Below are 17,822 nucleotides of genomic sequence, written 5' to 3' on the forward strand. Positions count from 1 at the left end.
CTGACTAATACATTCCCATTCTAAAGATATCATGGGATCATCCTTGAGTAATAGAGTCCCATTCTGCGGTCATCTCAAGATCATTCTGTAATATTACGGCCCATCATGAAGTACTCATAGGATTATCCTGGAGTAATACAATCTAATCCTGAAATCATCATGGGATCATCCCACAGTAGTAAATGATCATCACATGTTTTCCACTGAAGTAATCAGGAACCCATCCTGGAGTGATACAGCTTAATCCAGAAATCATCATGGATCATTCTGTAGTAGTAAAAGATCATCACATGTTTTCCAGTTAAGTAATCAGGAAGCCATCCTGGAGTAGTTTCTTTGATTACTCTAGAGTCATCTCATTTAAATATTTTGCCCTATACACATACTTCAGGATGGCTTGGGATGACTTCCCCAGATAATTGCAGGAATAGCACAGCTGAAGTCATCAGATGACTCCAGAATGACGCCAGGATGATCTTCCTTTTTTACTTGGGTTGCCTGTTGAAATCTGCTTGCTTTCATTAGTTGAAGGCATGGATACGTCATGCCTTTTCCGGTGGTTAGCCCTCCTCGAACACAGCGACCAAGTACTGGAAACATGCGAGGCTCACTGTTTCCCGTCAGGTTTGGGGACTACTTTTTATCTTTAGTTCACAGCGCGATCTCGCTTGGCACAAGTCGAGCGCTTTGCCGAACATGGACCCTGGTGCACAGTTAATTGCTCTTTTGCCAGTTACATAGATAATTGGACTTTTGCAGACAGGTTTCATTGCAAGTGAACTGTAGCAGTGCGATCGCGCTGTTTTTTTCTTTCAATGTGGAAAGTAAAATCCGGTTGGGAGTTTACAACTGCTAATAGCTGTAACTTGGAGAAATGCGAGACCCGTTTGATTGCAAATGCTTGTTTTTCACTTAAAGTCCTCCAGCGACTGTAATAGCTGAACTAAATGTTCCCAGAAGTAGGAGTACTAAAAACTCACGCCCAATAAAGGAGCATACACCACAAGCTGTCGCTTCCAAGGTCACGACTTTTCCCAAACCATTATGGCCGCCAAACTGCAGGCAAAGAGGCGGTTTTCTCTGTGCACCGCAGAGCTGAACCTTATCTTCGCATAAGCTCGAACTCCCTGTACAAAGGTAGACTGCCCATAACAAGGGATCTGAGCGACAATTGCCGGCCGATACACAGCACACCCGACCCGATCAGTATGCAAAAAAAGATGCGGTTATCAAAACATGTACTTGTGGGAGAATTATTTTTCCCCACGTATCATGGCCGCCGTGCGTAATCCCTGCGTTGAAAACCGTATAACAGCGTGCCCGTTTCTTATGTATGTTGTGCTGCATGAACAGTCAACGTCCACCCCATGACGTCACTAGCAAAGGCACGCTAAACAGGAAGGGCGCCGGGAGGCCCCTTTACCTGTCTCCTAATTGTTGCCTGACAGGTGAGTATATGGAGAATGAAGATTGACCATGATGAGTTTTTCCAAGCGACAGGGATCCCAGTCACCACTTCACAAATTGAGGTCTTTAAACGTTAATAAGTGCGCGAATCTGGCAGTGTTAGGACAGTCTTGGCCGGGGTCCTGCGGAGCGTAGTGACGGATGGCGCTGGGGGCGGGGGCTTTCTCCTTCACTTCGCCCTCCAGTCGCCCGCACGCAGCTCTGCCCGAGACCAGGTAATTTGGGTTACTAGAGGGTGATCTGGAACGCAAAACCCGACAGTCGGCTTCGGATGTTAGAAGAAGGATTCGTAGACTCGTTAGTATATAGATAACGTTGGGAACGGCTGTTATTTCGCCGTAAAATCCCCCTAGTGTTAGGGAAAATCAAAGCCAGTAACTTAGGCCTGTGTCACCCCAGTCTACCCTTTTTGGCCTGTTAGCTGTGATGTTGGGGCGTGAACCAGGGTCTTGGGTAAAAAAAAGTCTGGCTCCAGTACCGCTCCCGGACGGCAGAGGTGGGAGAGTCGCAGGGCAACTGTGGAAGCGGACTCGTCCCCCCCCAATGTGCTGAAGGGGAAGAGCCCGGAGACTAGATGCAGCGTTGGTTTTGTACGTCTAGTGCAAAGAAAGTAAAGTATATGCATGTTGCAGTTAGTTATATGCATGTAATGCATTGAAGAATTATTAGAGACTTTGTTAAATAGTCTAGGCCGAAGGTCGGGACGTCCTTAAATGTCGTTAGGACCTTATATGGATTTTACGTGATTCTTTCATCCACATCATGGTTTCCTTTTGCGTCATCCTTTTTGTTTGAATGTCATAAACTAATTTATATTAGCCGCAAAATGTTCATTGGCTGACAGGGAATTATGAACCTGTAGTGAATATTGCAGCCTTGAAATATTGGGAATAGTTCCAAGCATGTAATTCGAAAGTACATTGAGAAAAAATAGATTTGGACTCCCGTATTGAGAACTGTCGTTTCATACTTTATTTTATCCATCTCAGGTTCCAATATTAATCTACAGCATAGTTTCTGCTTCAGCTCCTTTAATCGAACGCCGTCTGTCTTTTTAATATTACATTTTCTAAAATTTTTGCTACACCTAAAGTACCGTAGGAGGGCAGTACATTGTACAGAGTGCGTGGTACAACAAATGTTACAATCGGCAGTACTCTTGCTATTTTTCAGATTTTCTTTTCCTTGTCTTCTCCAGAGCAGGACTGCGTTAACTAGGGCGGCGCAGGACTCTCCCACAAGGCCCCCCTTTGTCCATACCAGTCATTCTAACACATTGGCTTGTTACCAGGAGGCTTTCTCGTCCATGCATCTGTAATTCGGGGCGTCTGTGCTCCTTTCTGCACTTGCGCTGCAGTTGGATTTCTAGTTAAATACATTTGATCTTCTAGCAACCCTATTTTGGGTTGCTCACACGTTTGTGGAACTGACAAAAGACTGTTGTGCCCTAATTTCACACGTGTGGTTTTTGGTGACAGCGCAAACTAAACTCTGCCTACCATGTTTGTGTGTGTGTGTGTGTGTGTAGTTTGCTGCTACAGCATTGCACTTGCTACCCCTTCAGTGGGTAAAGTTTAGCAGCAAACCCCTCACGGACACACATAAATGTAAGGTGTTTGTATCTTGTATCCTTGGCCATTCTCTGAATTAACACTTATGTATTTAACGTGTCTGCATTTTGTCTGACATAAATGAGCACAACAGTATCCGTTTTTTACAGAGAACGCCTGCATTTGTTACTAGGTGAGTTTGGCTTCAAACGCCCCTCCCTTTATCTGCAGTGGATTCCTCTGATTGTTCTGTCCTGTTAAAACTGCACACTATTGAAATCTTAACACTTGACCGCCAATTACACTGAACTGTTTAAACTTGTTGGCATTTAATCCTTTTGTATATGGCGCTGAATAGGTCTCGAGCATTGTGCCGTCAGTTTGGAATTATCTCCCACCCTGTACCTTAAAGGGACAGGTACTCTGGTCGTGCACTTCTTTACATTGAAAGGGAGAGTACCTGCCCTTCGCAGCAGGGTTCCAGTACTTTTAATAGAAAAGTACACTCGCGTCTGATTTGCAAATAGTTACTCTGCGATGCTGAGTGCCCTCATTTTCATATTTGCATTTCAAGCACTCCTTCCTCCAGAATGGCGATGCTGAAGTTGAGATGTACTCCTAACAGTAATTTATGGCCTCAGCCCGTGTAGACAGTTGTGAAATACCAGCTGCATTTGTCAAAGGAGAGTGACTTTTCTTAAAAGCTTGCCAATTGTATAGTGTCTGTATTGTGGTTTAAAAGTTAACTGACCACTAAAAAATAATTCTTATCTCTCCATAGCATGAAGCATTTCCTCATGGTGTGGCTCCTATTTTACTTACATAGACAAGGTGGGCTATTAACTTTCTATTCTGTGCAGTCATGTCATTTATCTCGCTTGAGGCCTGAGTTTCTTCAGACAACAGCCCCTGCTCTCAAACCCTTTGCTACGGGGACTGCAACCTTAGTCTTCGAAAGGCTGGTTCTGCTGATGCTGGTCAAGCTTTTGCAACCCAAGGATTCCCTTTGTACATCAGTCATTGGGTCTTGCTCTGAGGGGGTGTGTTTTTTATTTTTATTTATTTTTTCTTCTTTGACCTATTGTTAAACTGTTTTCTCCCACGGAGAATTGCGCTTTTAATTTTTTATTTTTTTTGCTTAAACCAACTTAAGTTTGCAGAAATGCGCTCTTCCCTTCCAGTTTGAGTTCAACATTTGAAAGTTGAAGCTTATCACTACTAGTACGTGTAAGGTTTTTCAGAGGTTCCAAATGGTCGGTTTATCCTGTACAGAGCTTGTGAAGGCTTTGTAAGAGGAAGCCTCAATGTACATGATTTGGTGCTGTTAGACTGTCAACTTTAACATTTTTTCAGATTGTGTTTTAAAAAAAAAAAAAAAAAAAAATTGTCTGTAATCATGCCAAGATAAACTAGAATACAAGGTTGGTGGCGATCTCTGGTACTGATTGATGCAAATTTTTTTTTAAAGGTTCTTACCTGTATGAGCATGCACTAGCACGTGTATCTCCGCTTGTGTTCTGTAATGGGCTTGGAACCCGCCCATTGCTTACCATTTGGATGCAACATTGTCACTCTTGTTTGCTGCCTTCTAATTGGGCAGTGCTTGCTATGTGTCACAACTTTTTCTTTTTGTGGGGCAAGGAACAAGCAGATTAATCGAGTCCCCACCCATGTGGCCATCCACTTCTTGAGAGGAGATTCAGGTACTCTTTAAAAATAAAAAATAAAAAACTGGCGTGGTTAGCATTGGCCATGTGTCACGTTACCCCCCCCCCGCCTGTCCATTTTTCTTTTCCCTGCTCACCGACTGATAGAAGTTAAGCACAAAAAAACCTGTCCCATTACATACCCCCACTAGATTGCCAAAGCCAGTACTCCCGACAAGGCAATAAGTAAATCTTTCCAGGTGGATTCTCACACGCACAGCAGGTTCTCGTATGAGCAAACACAAATGCATATTTGCTCATGCAAAAATGCAGTTCACAAAGGAGTACGGTTTCCAGGTCTACTCCAGTAAATACTTTTAAATTCATGAAAGTCACAAATCTGCACTAATGTGAAGACATATACCATCGGAACTGTGAACGTTTGTAACTTTCTTTAGTAATTGGGCCCATAAATGTATCTGGCATCAGCCAAAGTGTTTTCTTTTTGTTAAAATGTTCTATACATGTCTTACGAGGGATATATTCTGCTTTTTCACAAAGAGCACAGCAGAACACAAAGTTTCCTTCAATTCCAGGAACAGCTATGGATATGTGCGCATTATGTGACCAACATACATTTTTGCTTTTAATAAATGTATTTGTCACATTGTTGGGGCCTGGCAGCACCAACAACAAAAATGTTTCCAAAGACTGACAAAACTAAACGCGCATTAACAAAACTATAAGCCCGGCAGCCACGTCAGACCCATTATTTGCCAATGATTGTTATTTTTCATGTTTACCATAATTTTGCCAAAACTGTTATTTCTAAACTGTTTTATTGGTTTTCCATTTTTCAATACAAAACAAGTCAGTGCAAAAGACTCCAATACATGTGCCCACAGCACAGTGCAACAGTCTCCAGCCATGGAGGTCCCCATAAATGCTGAAGATTGCTTTGCTTAAACTTAAAAACTGAGGAATGCAGTACTGCATATATGAAGTTGCAAAGCTATTTCAGTACATAGAAATCAATTAAGTGTATATTTTATTTTGAAAGCGATGAATCCTTGCTTTTAGGCTTCTGCAAAAATTTGCATTTAATCTGAAAGCACTATAGGTAGCCTCAAATTGTTAGACCTTGCAAACATGTACACATTTTTATACTGACACCACTTTCAGTAGTGCAAACTGAGCTCACAGCATACAGCACCATCCCATTAATAAAGACTTGTCGGTAATGAACTATAATTGTTCTAACAGCATGAAGATATAAACACAAATTTTACCTCTACTGCAGGCAATACTCTTACAGGTCCATTATATGTTACTGTGAACTAGTAGCCATTGAGTTTGTGCTGCAGTGTGTTTGAGCCCACTTGCCCAAAGGACAAAAAAAACATGAAAACGTAGGCGGTCATTCTGAAGGCGGCGGTTGCCGCCCGCCATGCGGTTACCGCCGAATGACCGCCCCGCGGTCAAGACCGCGGCGGCCATTCCAACTTTCACGCTGGGCCGGCGGGCGACCGCCAAAAGGCCTCCTGCGGGCCCAGCGGGAAAGCCCCTGCAACGAGGAAGCCGGCTCCGAATGGAGCTGGCGGAGTTGCAGGGGTGCGACGGGTGCAGTGGCACCCGTCGCGATTTTCACTGTCTGCAAAGCAGACAGTGAAAATCTGTATGGGGCCCTGTTAGGGGGCCCCTGCACTGCCCATGCCAGTGGCATGGGCAGTGCAGGGGGCCCACGACACCCGTTCCCGCCATCCTGGTTCTGGCGGTGAAAACAGCCAGAAACAGGCTGGCGGGCCGGGGGTCGGACTCCCCATGGCGGCGCTGCAAGCAGCGCCGCCATGGAGGATTCCCTGGGCCAGGGGAAAACCGGCGGGAAACCGCCGGTTCCCCTTTTCTGACCGTGGCTTTACCGCCGCGGTCAGAATAGCCCAGGAAGCACCGCCAGCCTGTTGGCGGTGCTTCTGCTGCCCTCCCGCCAGGGTCGGAATGAGGTCCATAATGTCCTTGACTCCTAATAGTATGTCCTGGGTGTCAGGCAATAGGAATTCCACATCCCCTGATGTTGTCTTTCTGGTCTAGGACCATAATCTAACGCACTTACCTCTGGGTGAGATTTCACTACAGTCCTTTTTGTTAGGCATGTTACCATGGCCATCGAGCTCATTGTGGTGCTATAGTGTTCTGGGTCTGAATAAAGATTTTCAAAGTGAAATGAATAGAGAATCTAGATTTCATTAGACATGTAGGCTAGCATTATGCATTAAATCATTTACTGCATCTTAAAGCACCAGTAATTGAAAGAAAAACAAAGAAGATTCCAGAATATCACTCAGGGGATTTGTATAGTGCGGCTAATCACCTGTGAGGGCTAAAGGCACTGGGGGAAGAAAGGGGGAGGGGGTGAATCGGTTGAAGAGCCAGGTCTTGAGGTCCTTCCTGAACTGAGACAGGGTAGGGTTATTGCCTGAGGTAGAGGGGGAGGGTGTTCCGGGTCTTGGCGGCGATGTGGGAGAAGGATCTTCCTCTGTCTGTTTTTCCGGATGCAGGGGGCCTGGTGGGTGAAGCAGAGTTGTCTGGCGGGAGTGTAGGAGGAGTCTGTGGTTGAGGCAGGCTGGTCCGCCGTCGTGTACGGCCTTGTAGGCGTGGGTCAGGAGCGTAAAGGTGATTCTCTTGTCGATTGGCAACCAGTGTAGGTCTCTATGGAGGTTGTGGATGTGGCTGTCGTGGCTCGTTCTTGATGAGCCGGGCGGAGGCGTTTTGGATGCATTGTCTTCTCTGGGTCTTGGCGGTGGTTCCGGCGTAGAGAGCATTGCAGTGGTCAAGTCGGCTGCTGACAAGGGTCTGGGTGACTGTCCTTCTGGTTTCGGTGGGGACCCATTTGTAGATCTTTTGGAGCATGCGTAGGGTGTGGAAGCAGCCCGATAAGACATCGCCCACCTGTCGGTCCATTGTGTGAGATGAGTCTAAGATGACAAAGAGGTTGCGGGTGTGGTCGGTGGGGGAGTTTCCAAGTGTGGAGGGCCACCAGGAGTTGTTCCAGGCAGAGGGTGTTGTGCCGAGGATGAGGACTTCTGTTTTGTCAGAGTTCAGTTTGAGGCAACTATCTTTCATCCAGGTGGTGACTGATTTCATTGCTTCGTAGAAATTGTTTTTGGCGGTGCTCGGGTTGTTGGTGAAGGAGACTATCAATTGGGTGTCGTCGGCATAGGAGACTATGTTGTGCATGGCTTCTAACGATGGTGGCTAGTGGGGTCATGAAGAGGCTGAAAAGGGTGGGAGTCGGCGAGAATCCTTTGGGGATGCCGCTTTTGATCTTGGTGGCCTCCGAGAGAAGTGGAGAGTTGGACCCTCTGGGTTCTGTCGGTGACGAATGAGGAGAGCAATCGCAGAGCTGAGTCTCGGATGCTGACGTCGTGGAGGCGGGTGCATAGTGTCTTGAGAGAATTGGGTGGAAGGCGGCAGACCGATCCAGAAGGATGAGGGTGACCGTTTCGCTTTGGTCAAGGAGGGTGTGGATGTCGTCTGTGGCAGCAAGGAGGGCAGTCTCAATGCTGTGGTTGCTTCTGAATCCTGACTAAGAGGGGTCCACAATGTTGTTGGTTTCCAGGAAAGCAGTGAGTTGTTTGTTGACTGCCTTCTCAATGACTTTGGCCGGAAAGGGGAGCAGGGAGATAGGCTGGTAGTGCTTTAGGTCAGTCGGGTGGGTAGTGGGTTTCTCCAGTAGAGATTTGGTCTCGGTGTGTTTCCAACTCTCAGGGAAGGTGGCAGATTTGAAGGAGCGGTTGATGGTATGCTGGAGTTTTGGGTGCGGTGATGTTGCTGGCTCTGTGGAAGATGTGGTGAGGCCAGGGGTCGGTGGGAGCTCCTGAGTGGATGGTTGCCATGTCTCGCGTCTCTGTGTCGGTGATGATGTTCCAGCAGAGGAGGAGGGGGGGGGGGGGGCGGGCGGGGTGTGACACTTCGGTCGACGGGCTGGTGTGTGTGTGGGGGGGGGGGCAGATGGTGAAGCTGCCGAAATGACTGCGATCTTGCAGTGGAAGTAGTTGGCAAGGTTTTTCACAGAATTCTTGTGACGGGGATGTCGGAGTTGGGGTGGGTGAACTCTGACTGATAAAAGTTCCTTGCTGTTGTGGGCATTTTTATTGATGCGCTGTTGCAGGGAAAGTCTCTTGGTGGTCCTGATGAGCTGGTGGTGATGTTTGATGGCGTTCTTGAAGTTTTCGTGACATGCAGGGGTCTTATCTGTGCGCCGCTTCCTCTCCGGACATCTGCAGACCTGTTTTAATTCTTTGAATGCTGGGGGGAACCAGTTTGATTTCTTGGCTGTGTTATGTGGTGGGGCGTTTTAAAGGGGGTGAAGGGTGTTGGTGCAGTCGGTGATCCTTTATTCCAATTTCTGCAGGGAAGTTGGGCAGTGTGGTGTTGACCGATGGGTTTGTTGAAGGTGAAATTAATGGAGTTCGGTGGTGTGGCTGACAGACGTGGTTGCTGGTGGAGGAAATGGGGTCCAGAGTGTGACCGGCTGAGTGGGTTGGTGGGTGTGGTGACAAGTTGCTTGAGTCAGAGGTTGGTGAGGTTTATGATCAGGGTGGTCGAGTTGTTGTCGTCTGGGTTTTCCAGGTGGAAGTTGAGGTCCCCCAGTAGGATGCAGTCTTTGGATGTAAGGGCGTGGGTGGAGGATAGGCCGGCGATGGTGTCGCAGATTCTGGTCTGGTGGCCTGTAGATGAGGGTGCCCTGCAGGGTGATGTTAGGGTTGGTTCCAATCTGGAAGTGGTGGAGTTGCATGTTGGTTGCCGAGTCTTCGGTGCTAGTGGATAGACGTAGGGACTTTTTGTGGACAATGGCATTGTCTCCCCCGGGACGGTTCGTGTGGTCTCTGCGGATGATCTGGTCACCGTCTGGGATGGCAATGGCGTTGTCAGGAGCCGGAGAGGGGTTAAGCCATGTTTCAATTTATAATAGAACTCTAAAACACATAAGTAGTAAATTAACAGAATCCCCTTCTGTTTTTCTTTTAATTGCAATCTGATATCCATCCCAAACAGTCCTGATCCTGATTCATCCGGCCAACATAAATGGGTTATTGATTGTTTTCTACAAAAGAAAGCATGCACATTAAGATATCTGCATTACAATACATCTCTTATAAAAACAACACTAACTAGAAACAACCTTTATAATCATTATCCCTTAAAACATCCAACAAAGTAAAAAAACAAGTTCTCTAAGTTCCTTCAACATATTATAACAACCACTCCTTCAATCCTTAACACGTTTTTTTTTTTTTTTTTTAATGCGTTACCAAGGGAATGGAGCGTGTGATAATGCTAGCCTCCTTGTCTTTAATGAAATCTAGATTCTCTATTCCAATGGCTCCCAACCAGTGGACCGAGAATCCCTGGGGGTCTGCGATTGCTTAGTAATTAAATAATATTAACAGGTTACGTCCACAGCTTTCAGTAATGTGGAGGTGGGGGGTCCCAGGATTCCAGTAAAGATAGAGGGGGGTCCACAGAAGTCAAAAGGTTATGAACCAATGCTCTGCTAATTATTCCTTGAGAATCGGTATTTCATTACGAGACCGGAGGTTATCATTATGCATGTTGGTAGTCATCCAGAACCACACCTGACATATGCTCAAGTGGTTTACAATAATGTTTCAGCATTAGACCTATATGTCCTCCAGTCGACCCTTTCAAAAGCCTTTACTAGCTCCTCTCATAGAATGTGGCAAAAGCTCTTGCTCTGACCACTTAACCCACTTGCCATTGTCACTGCTTTATAAAGTTTTACCAATGATATCAACAATTGATTTACCCCACGAGGTCTTAATTCCTGAGTTCTAGACTTGTATTCTTTCAAACATCCTATCACAAAGTTCTGTACATGATTCATACTTAAGATAGAAAATAGTTTGAGACATTGGCTTTGTTCTTCATGTTATCTCGAGTCACTCCAAAAGGATTATAAAATGTATTTACCTCTAAAGCCTTAACATCAGATAATCTTCGACAGGAAATCAAACAGAACAATGACATTAATTCCATTTTTAACTTCTTAAGCTCTAAAACGTTATGGTTAGGCCATGAAAGAAAAAGAGAAAATAATGTATTCACATCCCATAAAACATACTTTTGCTACAGGTGGTCTTTGCAATCTATCGCTCTTCTGAAATCTTCAAACTGGAACATTAGTGCCTACGCCACAACCACCCACAAGACTATGGCCTGCTGACATTGTAGATCTATAACAATTAATAGGTCTATATGTAAAACCTTTTTCATATAATTCCACCAAAAAATGTACAGCATTCACTACAGGTGCTTCCACAGAATCCAAACCCCTTTCCAAGCATCAACAAACCCATTTATTCCAAATTCCTTTGTATCTGCGTCTAGTTCCTGGTGCCCAAGAATCTTCGAGTAGTTCACCAACTTTTCCCAAGGGCCTGACATCACTGAAGATCTCCCAACACTTTTCAAACAAGAAGGTTCAAAACTCCTGTTTCCACCATGGGCTACTCTTCCCATCCACATTTTCCAAAAGTCCTACTCTTCCTGGCAAACAAAAAGGAATGTTGCAAGCTTGTTCCAACTGCATCGGGAAACCATGCTTGGGATACAGAAAACGGAGTCACTGGAATCAATTGGCATACTTGCCTTCTCATCTTCTGCAAGTCTTTCTGAATTATTGCTAATGGAGGAAACGCATAAATTTCAACTCTGTGCAATCTTGCTGAAACGCATCCACTGCCAAAGCTGCCAAATCCGGAAGCAAGCTGAAATATCTCTGGATCTGGAAAGTCAATCTGCTGGCAAAAATATCTACCTCAAATGGGACCCAAATCTCGATGATAAAAAAAAAGCTCCCTACAGAACGTCCAATCTAAAAAACAAATCTCTCATACCTTGAATTCCAATCAGCAGAAACATTGTCCTTTCCAGGCAAATATTCAGCCCTCAAACTTAACTTATTTTCTAAACAGAAAACCCAGATCTCCTTTGCTAAATCGGAAAGGGCACAAGAACAGATCTCCCCCTCCTCCTAAATGATTTGTATATGTCACTGCAGAAAGTCTATTTTTAACTGTACTGTTCCTCAAAACATCTCTGAAACTCACAAGCTCATACATAACTGCCATCATTTCTAAACAATTGATATGAAAATCTCTCTCTCTGACCAACCATAAACCCCCAGTCTCTTGAGCTCCCCACTGACACCCCAACCGGGAAGGCTTGCATCTGATTCTGTCACCAAATCTGGCATACAACCAAAACCTATTCCACCATTACAAGCATCCATATTGACCAACCACCAAATTAATTCCTCTTTTGCTTGACCATCCAAAGTTATTTTGCCTCCATATCACAAGCCTGATTGAAGAGCCTTTGCCTTCACTTTCTGGAGAGCCTGATAGTGTGCAGGACCTGGAAAAACGGCATGAATAGACGAAGATAGCAGACCCAGCACTCTCACAAATTCTCTCAAGGATAAAATCTCCTTCTTCAATACATAACGAATGTCCTTTATGCTAACCACTTTTTTCACTGGTAAACATAACATTCCCTGTTCAGTGTCTATTGAAAACTTCAAAATCTGAGCTGGAAATAGAACAGCTTTGTTAAGGTTCACAATGAACTCCAAAGACTCTAGAAGACCTTGTCAACTGCAAATCTCTGATAAGCCGGGCCACACTCTCAGACCTTGAAAGTTGAAACATACTTTCCAATATTTTTGACCAACTTTTCTCCAAAGAAGTCTATTTAGTGTCATCAATGCTGGCCAAATCACACAATTTTGGATTTATCTTCATTAGAATAACTTTCTGCCTCTCAGCATTCGAAGCTGCATTAGTATTTTCCAATAAAATTAATGCTCCCTGACTCCATCCACTAACCAATTCTAAATCGGTATAGTGTAAATCTGCTTCCTCACCCATAGCCAAAATTCTAGCCAAAGGTCCCAAAACATCCTAAACCTTATCCTGCACCTGCTTATTCAATCTCTCCAAACCGTTTCTAGGATCTCTACCCATCTTAAACAAAAACATAATTAACTCAGGATCCAAACTAGATGCAACACAAACCTTCCCTTCTATACTGGCCTTTGGCTTTCAGCTCTTGAAATATTCCTTACCTCCTTATTTAAAGGAGTGCTTATCCATTGTTTAATAAATTGCACCACATGCTCTAACGACCACCAATCCGCACTTCTAGGGTGCCAAATATAAGGAGGAAGCACCTCCTCACCAAGGGGATTCTTAATCGCGTTTTGTAGATATTGATGGACCCTCTCAATTATCAAACCAATTCTCATTAACCCTATCTGCAGTGTCCAAATTGAAAACATTAATCAAAACGTTTCTTTTTATAAATTCAGAGTTTAACTCATTATCTTCTGTAAGCTTTTCTTTTGTGCCGCATAGGACGCCTTCTCTTTTATGTGCCGCTAGGGACACCTCCCTTGTGCTGTTTTGGAAAGTACACCCTTTTTTCCTCTTGATGCTTTGGCTAACCTCACTACCTTTCCTTATTCACATTTATTCTCTTCATCAGAAAGAGACCAAAGCTCATTGTCTGAATTCATTCTCCTTTTATTAGAGGCCAATGTCTTTTCAATAGACTCTTGTAAGCAGATCTTCAATTCGAGCTGTATTAATTTCGTAATTATCACCTCATTTATTTTTCCACAATGGAATTTCCCCGGTCTCCAAGTCAGAACTAGACCTTCTCACTACAATGTAAAACAAAAGCACTACTACTCACTGAAACTACTTTTGTTAAAAAAAAAAAAAATACCCCTCACAAAACCCACACAGTTAGAATTATCAGACAACTGTCCAAAACACTGCCAGTAAATTATCGGAAGAATCATCCAGGAAGGATATAAAAAAATAACGAACCACCAACTTTTAGAATGTTAAATGAACGCGCTCCTGCGTGTACATAAGTAATAATCAGCCTCGGATCAAGATGGCCGACAAGTCTTGATAATATCACAAGGTTACTTCTAACCATAGTTCTTTTAAAAAAAGAAAATGCAGAAAAACTTCCTCCCCACAAACAAACGAGCCTGATGAAGGACTCGGCAATCCCTTGTTTAAAGCAACGCTATGAGGAAAAAAAATAACACTTTCCTGGACAGAGCAAACCAATCTCCGGCAAAGCAATGGGATGCGTGAATGGCAGCTGAACACGTAGTCACGGCTGAGAAGGTAAACTGCCGCAAGTGCGCTCAGGCTTTCACATCAATAAACAAAAGCTAGCTTCTAAAAAAATTATCAACTACATTCTGAATAAGCGACAAACGTTTAACTCCTCTGTAACCTAAAACCCACAAACCTCGTAATGATTAAACAAAACCAATTCACCAACATCGATTTAAAAAAAAAAAAAAATTTAAAAAAAAAAAAATTAAGAATCTTGGAAAACAATTAAACAGATTTTCATAAATTGGAAATATGAACACTAATACAAAAAAATGTCAGTAAAACATGAATGACACCAGTAAGAAATAACTGCTACGTATCTGAACTGGAGCAGCAAAACGAAGAGGATTCTGTTCATGGACTACTTAGAACATTCCAGACCAGAGCTCTAAAACACATGTTTTTCTCTCAGTGACTGCTGCTTGGAGTGGCAATAAAGGATTTAATGCATAATGACGGCCTCTGGTTTTGTAATGAAATTCACTGCTGTGCTATTGATTGTCCTGTTTACTTGGTTAGCTCTGTGACTAAAGGCAATAACTGCATTTCATAGGGCGGTGGAAAGGCTAGCTATTAGATGCCTTAGAGTTAGTTGATTATAGGAGAATGGCAAAACCACTAAACTCAACTGAGGTGCAGATTACTGGTATGAACTTGGAGTAGGGTGTCAATACATGTATTTGTTGTGTGGTTATGTCATTAAGTGTAATGGCGGCTTATGTGGTTTTAGATATGTGATTAGAATTTCAACTCTAGGGTGGTGGTTAAGCTCGCTTGTATTGATTTTGTGCACCCTAAAAAGGTGTTATTCAAGAATGGAATTACTTAATCACATGAAAATAATTTTTGAGAAATTCCTTAGTATTAGTATGAAGTACAATCTACCCCACACATTTTTCAATGTTTGTGTGATCTAGGTCCTGCATACCTAACGGTGGACCTCATCTTGCTGCTTGGAGACCATAAAGCAAGAAGAGGATGTGGGGAGATTTTGGGTGGACATGGAGAGCTGTAGTACAGTAGAGGCATGTCAAATCAAGTTAGTAGAGGAAAGGAACACTCAAGATCTTAGCATGAAAGTGGTGCAATTCAAAATAAAGGGATAGGTAGAAGGTGTCTTGGAAGATCAGGACTAAACACAAGGGCAGGAACTAGGAGTCACTTGAGCCCTTTACGTTAGAGGAGGCAAGGGTATGAATGTAAAAGGCATGCACAGGCGAAGTGCAAATACCTCTTAAGGTTATCAAAGCTAGTTAAAATACTGAAACGGAAACAATTCTCGCTTGAGACAGAGCACGTGGTGTTGACTTGTGAGAAAGGTTGGTGATAGCTTTATAATTCATATGTTGCCAAAAAATGAAGGTAGTTGGATGTCCTTTTGCCTCACTATGTATGCGGGCCCCTTTGATCTAAATCTAATTGTTCAAACAGTTCCCAGCTATTGCATCCTTTATCAAATTTCACACACTTTATGGGACAAATTCCTTGTGGACTCTCATAAATATGGCAGTGTCCTAGGTGCTCGTGCATGTACTAAGATTGTAAACCTGTGAGGTTATGAACACAATATTTTTTTATGACGTTTGTCGTAATAGTTCTTAAGGGCCTTTTGTCGACAGTATTTGGGCGCTTGTTTACAGGTCCAGTGTATGTGGTTCGCCTCAACCCCACCCCCCACCCCCTTTCGCTGACGAAGATGCCCCAGATAATTACATCCAGTTGAGCTCAGCAAATTCTTCACTGCTCGTCCCTCATTGAAGTGTGTTGGCTTTTATTAGTTCTGGGGCAGGACCCCTTACAAGCTTTCTTCATGTGGCACCAACATTGTGCTGCATCCTATGAACAAGTCTGCAGCTGATGATAACTCTCGGGCAGTGAACGCATGGATGTTTTTTTTTTTTTTTTTTTTTTTATTTAAATTATTATACTAAAATGCTTTTTAGGTCTAACCTAATATTCTGAGGCAGTGTTTTCTAACCGTGGGCTGATCGGCCACACATTCTTTACCGTTGGTTGGCTTCATAGTTACACCATTCGCTTGCTTCTAATTGATCAGCTTTCTTCCTTTTCACATGTTTATCGCTCTCCTGGAACAATGGCACTTTACTTGTCTTTCCACTGCTCATTTTCTAAGCTGTTTATTTTTTGGTTGTATTAAAGCACTTTACCAGAGTGTCTTTCAGCCATCTCTCTCGTGTACTTCTCTCCCACTGTCTGTTGCTCCCACCCACTGTCACTGTTGTCTGTGTTGCCCACCCGCTGTCGTTCTGTTGCCCACCCACTGATTTCAGTGTTTCCCATCCCCACTTGCTGTAGCTCTGCCTGTGATGCCCTGCCTGCCCACCCTCTGCTACTGTACAATAATGCAAAAAACATTGACAAAGCTAAAACCTTGCGTAGCTGAGACCTTTGGTTGTGTTCTCCTTGGTGACAAGTGTTTTCAATCAAGTACTTAATCTCTTGCCACGCACAAAGTAAGAAATATTTCTATACTTGCATTACTTACTTTTAATCAAGTACTAGATACTGTTTTATTTAAAGCTATTTATTGTTGCATTTCTCTCTTGAGTCCTAGTTCAGGACAGATTGCCCTTGCTGGTGGGCGTTGACGTCCAGGGGGCCTGTTAGCACTGGCATAATCAGTTCTCCCACTGTTGGATCCTAATTTGAACCATTTACTTCTGGATCGGAGTTCACTGTAGTCCCTATGTTGTGCTTGTTACCATGGCCACCTAGTTCATTGTGATGCACAAGTGCTCTGGGCCAGAATTCACTTCCTGTAGACTGCCCCAGCTGGCTACATGGTCAGCTCTTTGACTAAGGACATCGACTGTAATTCAAAGGACACTGAAAAGACCGTTTTTTATGGCGTAGAGCTATTTGGTTTGACTTCAGTGCTTGGGAGAGTATCTGAGGATGGCTACAAATTCAAAACCCGACTGTGAGGTGAAGATTACAGGTATAGACTAATGAAGTATGGTGGCTGCCTTATTTCTGTGGGAAGTGAGCTCTGTATGACTGGAATTTAAACTCTGTAATGTTCTTTACACACTCGTGGAGTGATTTTGCTCACCCAAAAGCGGAGTTTGTCAACCCAGGATTGAAATGAATGTTGGAGAAAGGTCAAAATTATACTAGTACGAAGTATAATATTCCACAAAGTATTAATTTCATGTTTCAGTGTTCTATCTGGTGCCTGCATACCATACTTCGGGCCTCTTCTGGCTGCTTGAAGACTGTGGAGAGAATTTGGGTGGATGTAAAGAGGGAGATCTAGGGAGAGGGGCATCTTAGAAGGTCATTCAAAATCTGGAGAGCGATGATTAGGCCACTCGGTCACCTTGCCGAAGCATTGTGAAATTAAAAAATAGGGAGAATTTCCCCTGGAAGGAGAAACAGGGGAGGAATGTGAGGCGATTATGGGTGGATGTAAAGATGGAGAGTTAATCTATTCTTTAGTCGATTATTGAACGCTTATGTTAGTGCTAGAGCAGCACCCTTTACAGTCTCTTTTCATATAGCACCAATGTGTGCTACATCTTATGAACAAGTCTGCAGCTGATCATAGCGTTTTAACTGAGAACACAGTGACTTTTTTCCGTTCATTGGTGTGCTTTTTTTCCCTTATACCACATTTTATTTTTTTTATAAAACCCCGGATACTCTTTTATCCTAAAGCTCATGGAGGCTCTTTTTAAGAAGGAGAAAGTACATTAATCTTCCCTTAAAACATTCCATGGCTTGAGTTTTAATTTCCTTATTTATGCCATGGGATTTTAGCATTTTTAAAGAAATAGGATGCAACGTATGGCCCTCTTTATTTCCAATGAATGTGAGCATTTAGTAATGTAACAGGCATTTCCATATTGGTCATTCTATTATGGGTATGCCCTCACAATCCTATCACATGTTTGCGTGCCAGCCACACTTATGAGAGTTAA

General features: G+C 43.6%; 1 protein-coding gene across 2 annotated transcripts in view; it reads left to right on the top strand.

Annotated features, from left to right (window-relative positions):
- Positions 1 to 1,330: 1,330 nt before the first annotated feature.
- Positions 1,331 to 17,822, top strand: part of VDAC2 (voltage dependent anion channel 2) — a 118,562-nt gene continuing 102,070 nt past the window's right edge. Inside the window, exon 1 of one of the 2 annotated variants that reach the window (XM_069240792.1) lies at positions 1,331 to 1,448. In XM_069240792.1, coding sequence (XP_069096893.1) covers positions 1,334 to 1,448 — 115 coding nt within the window. In that variant the 5' untranslated portion in view covers positions 1,331 to 1,333. Of the gene's footprint in view, positions 1,449 to 1,578; positions 1,683 to 17,822 lie in introns of those variants that run through there. The other variant, XM_069240793.1, reaches the window with a different exon arrangement.

This window comes from Pleurodeles waltl, chromosome 6, assembly GCF_031143425.1.
Source record: "Pleurodeles waltl isolate 20211129_DDA chromosome 6, aPleWal1.hap1.20221129, whole genome shotgun sequence".
In the NCBI taxonomy this organism is placed as follows: Eukaryota; Metazoa; Chordata; class Amphibia; order Caudata; family Salamandridae; genus Pleurodeles; species Pleurodeles waltl.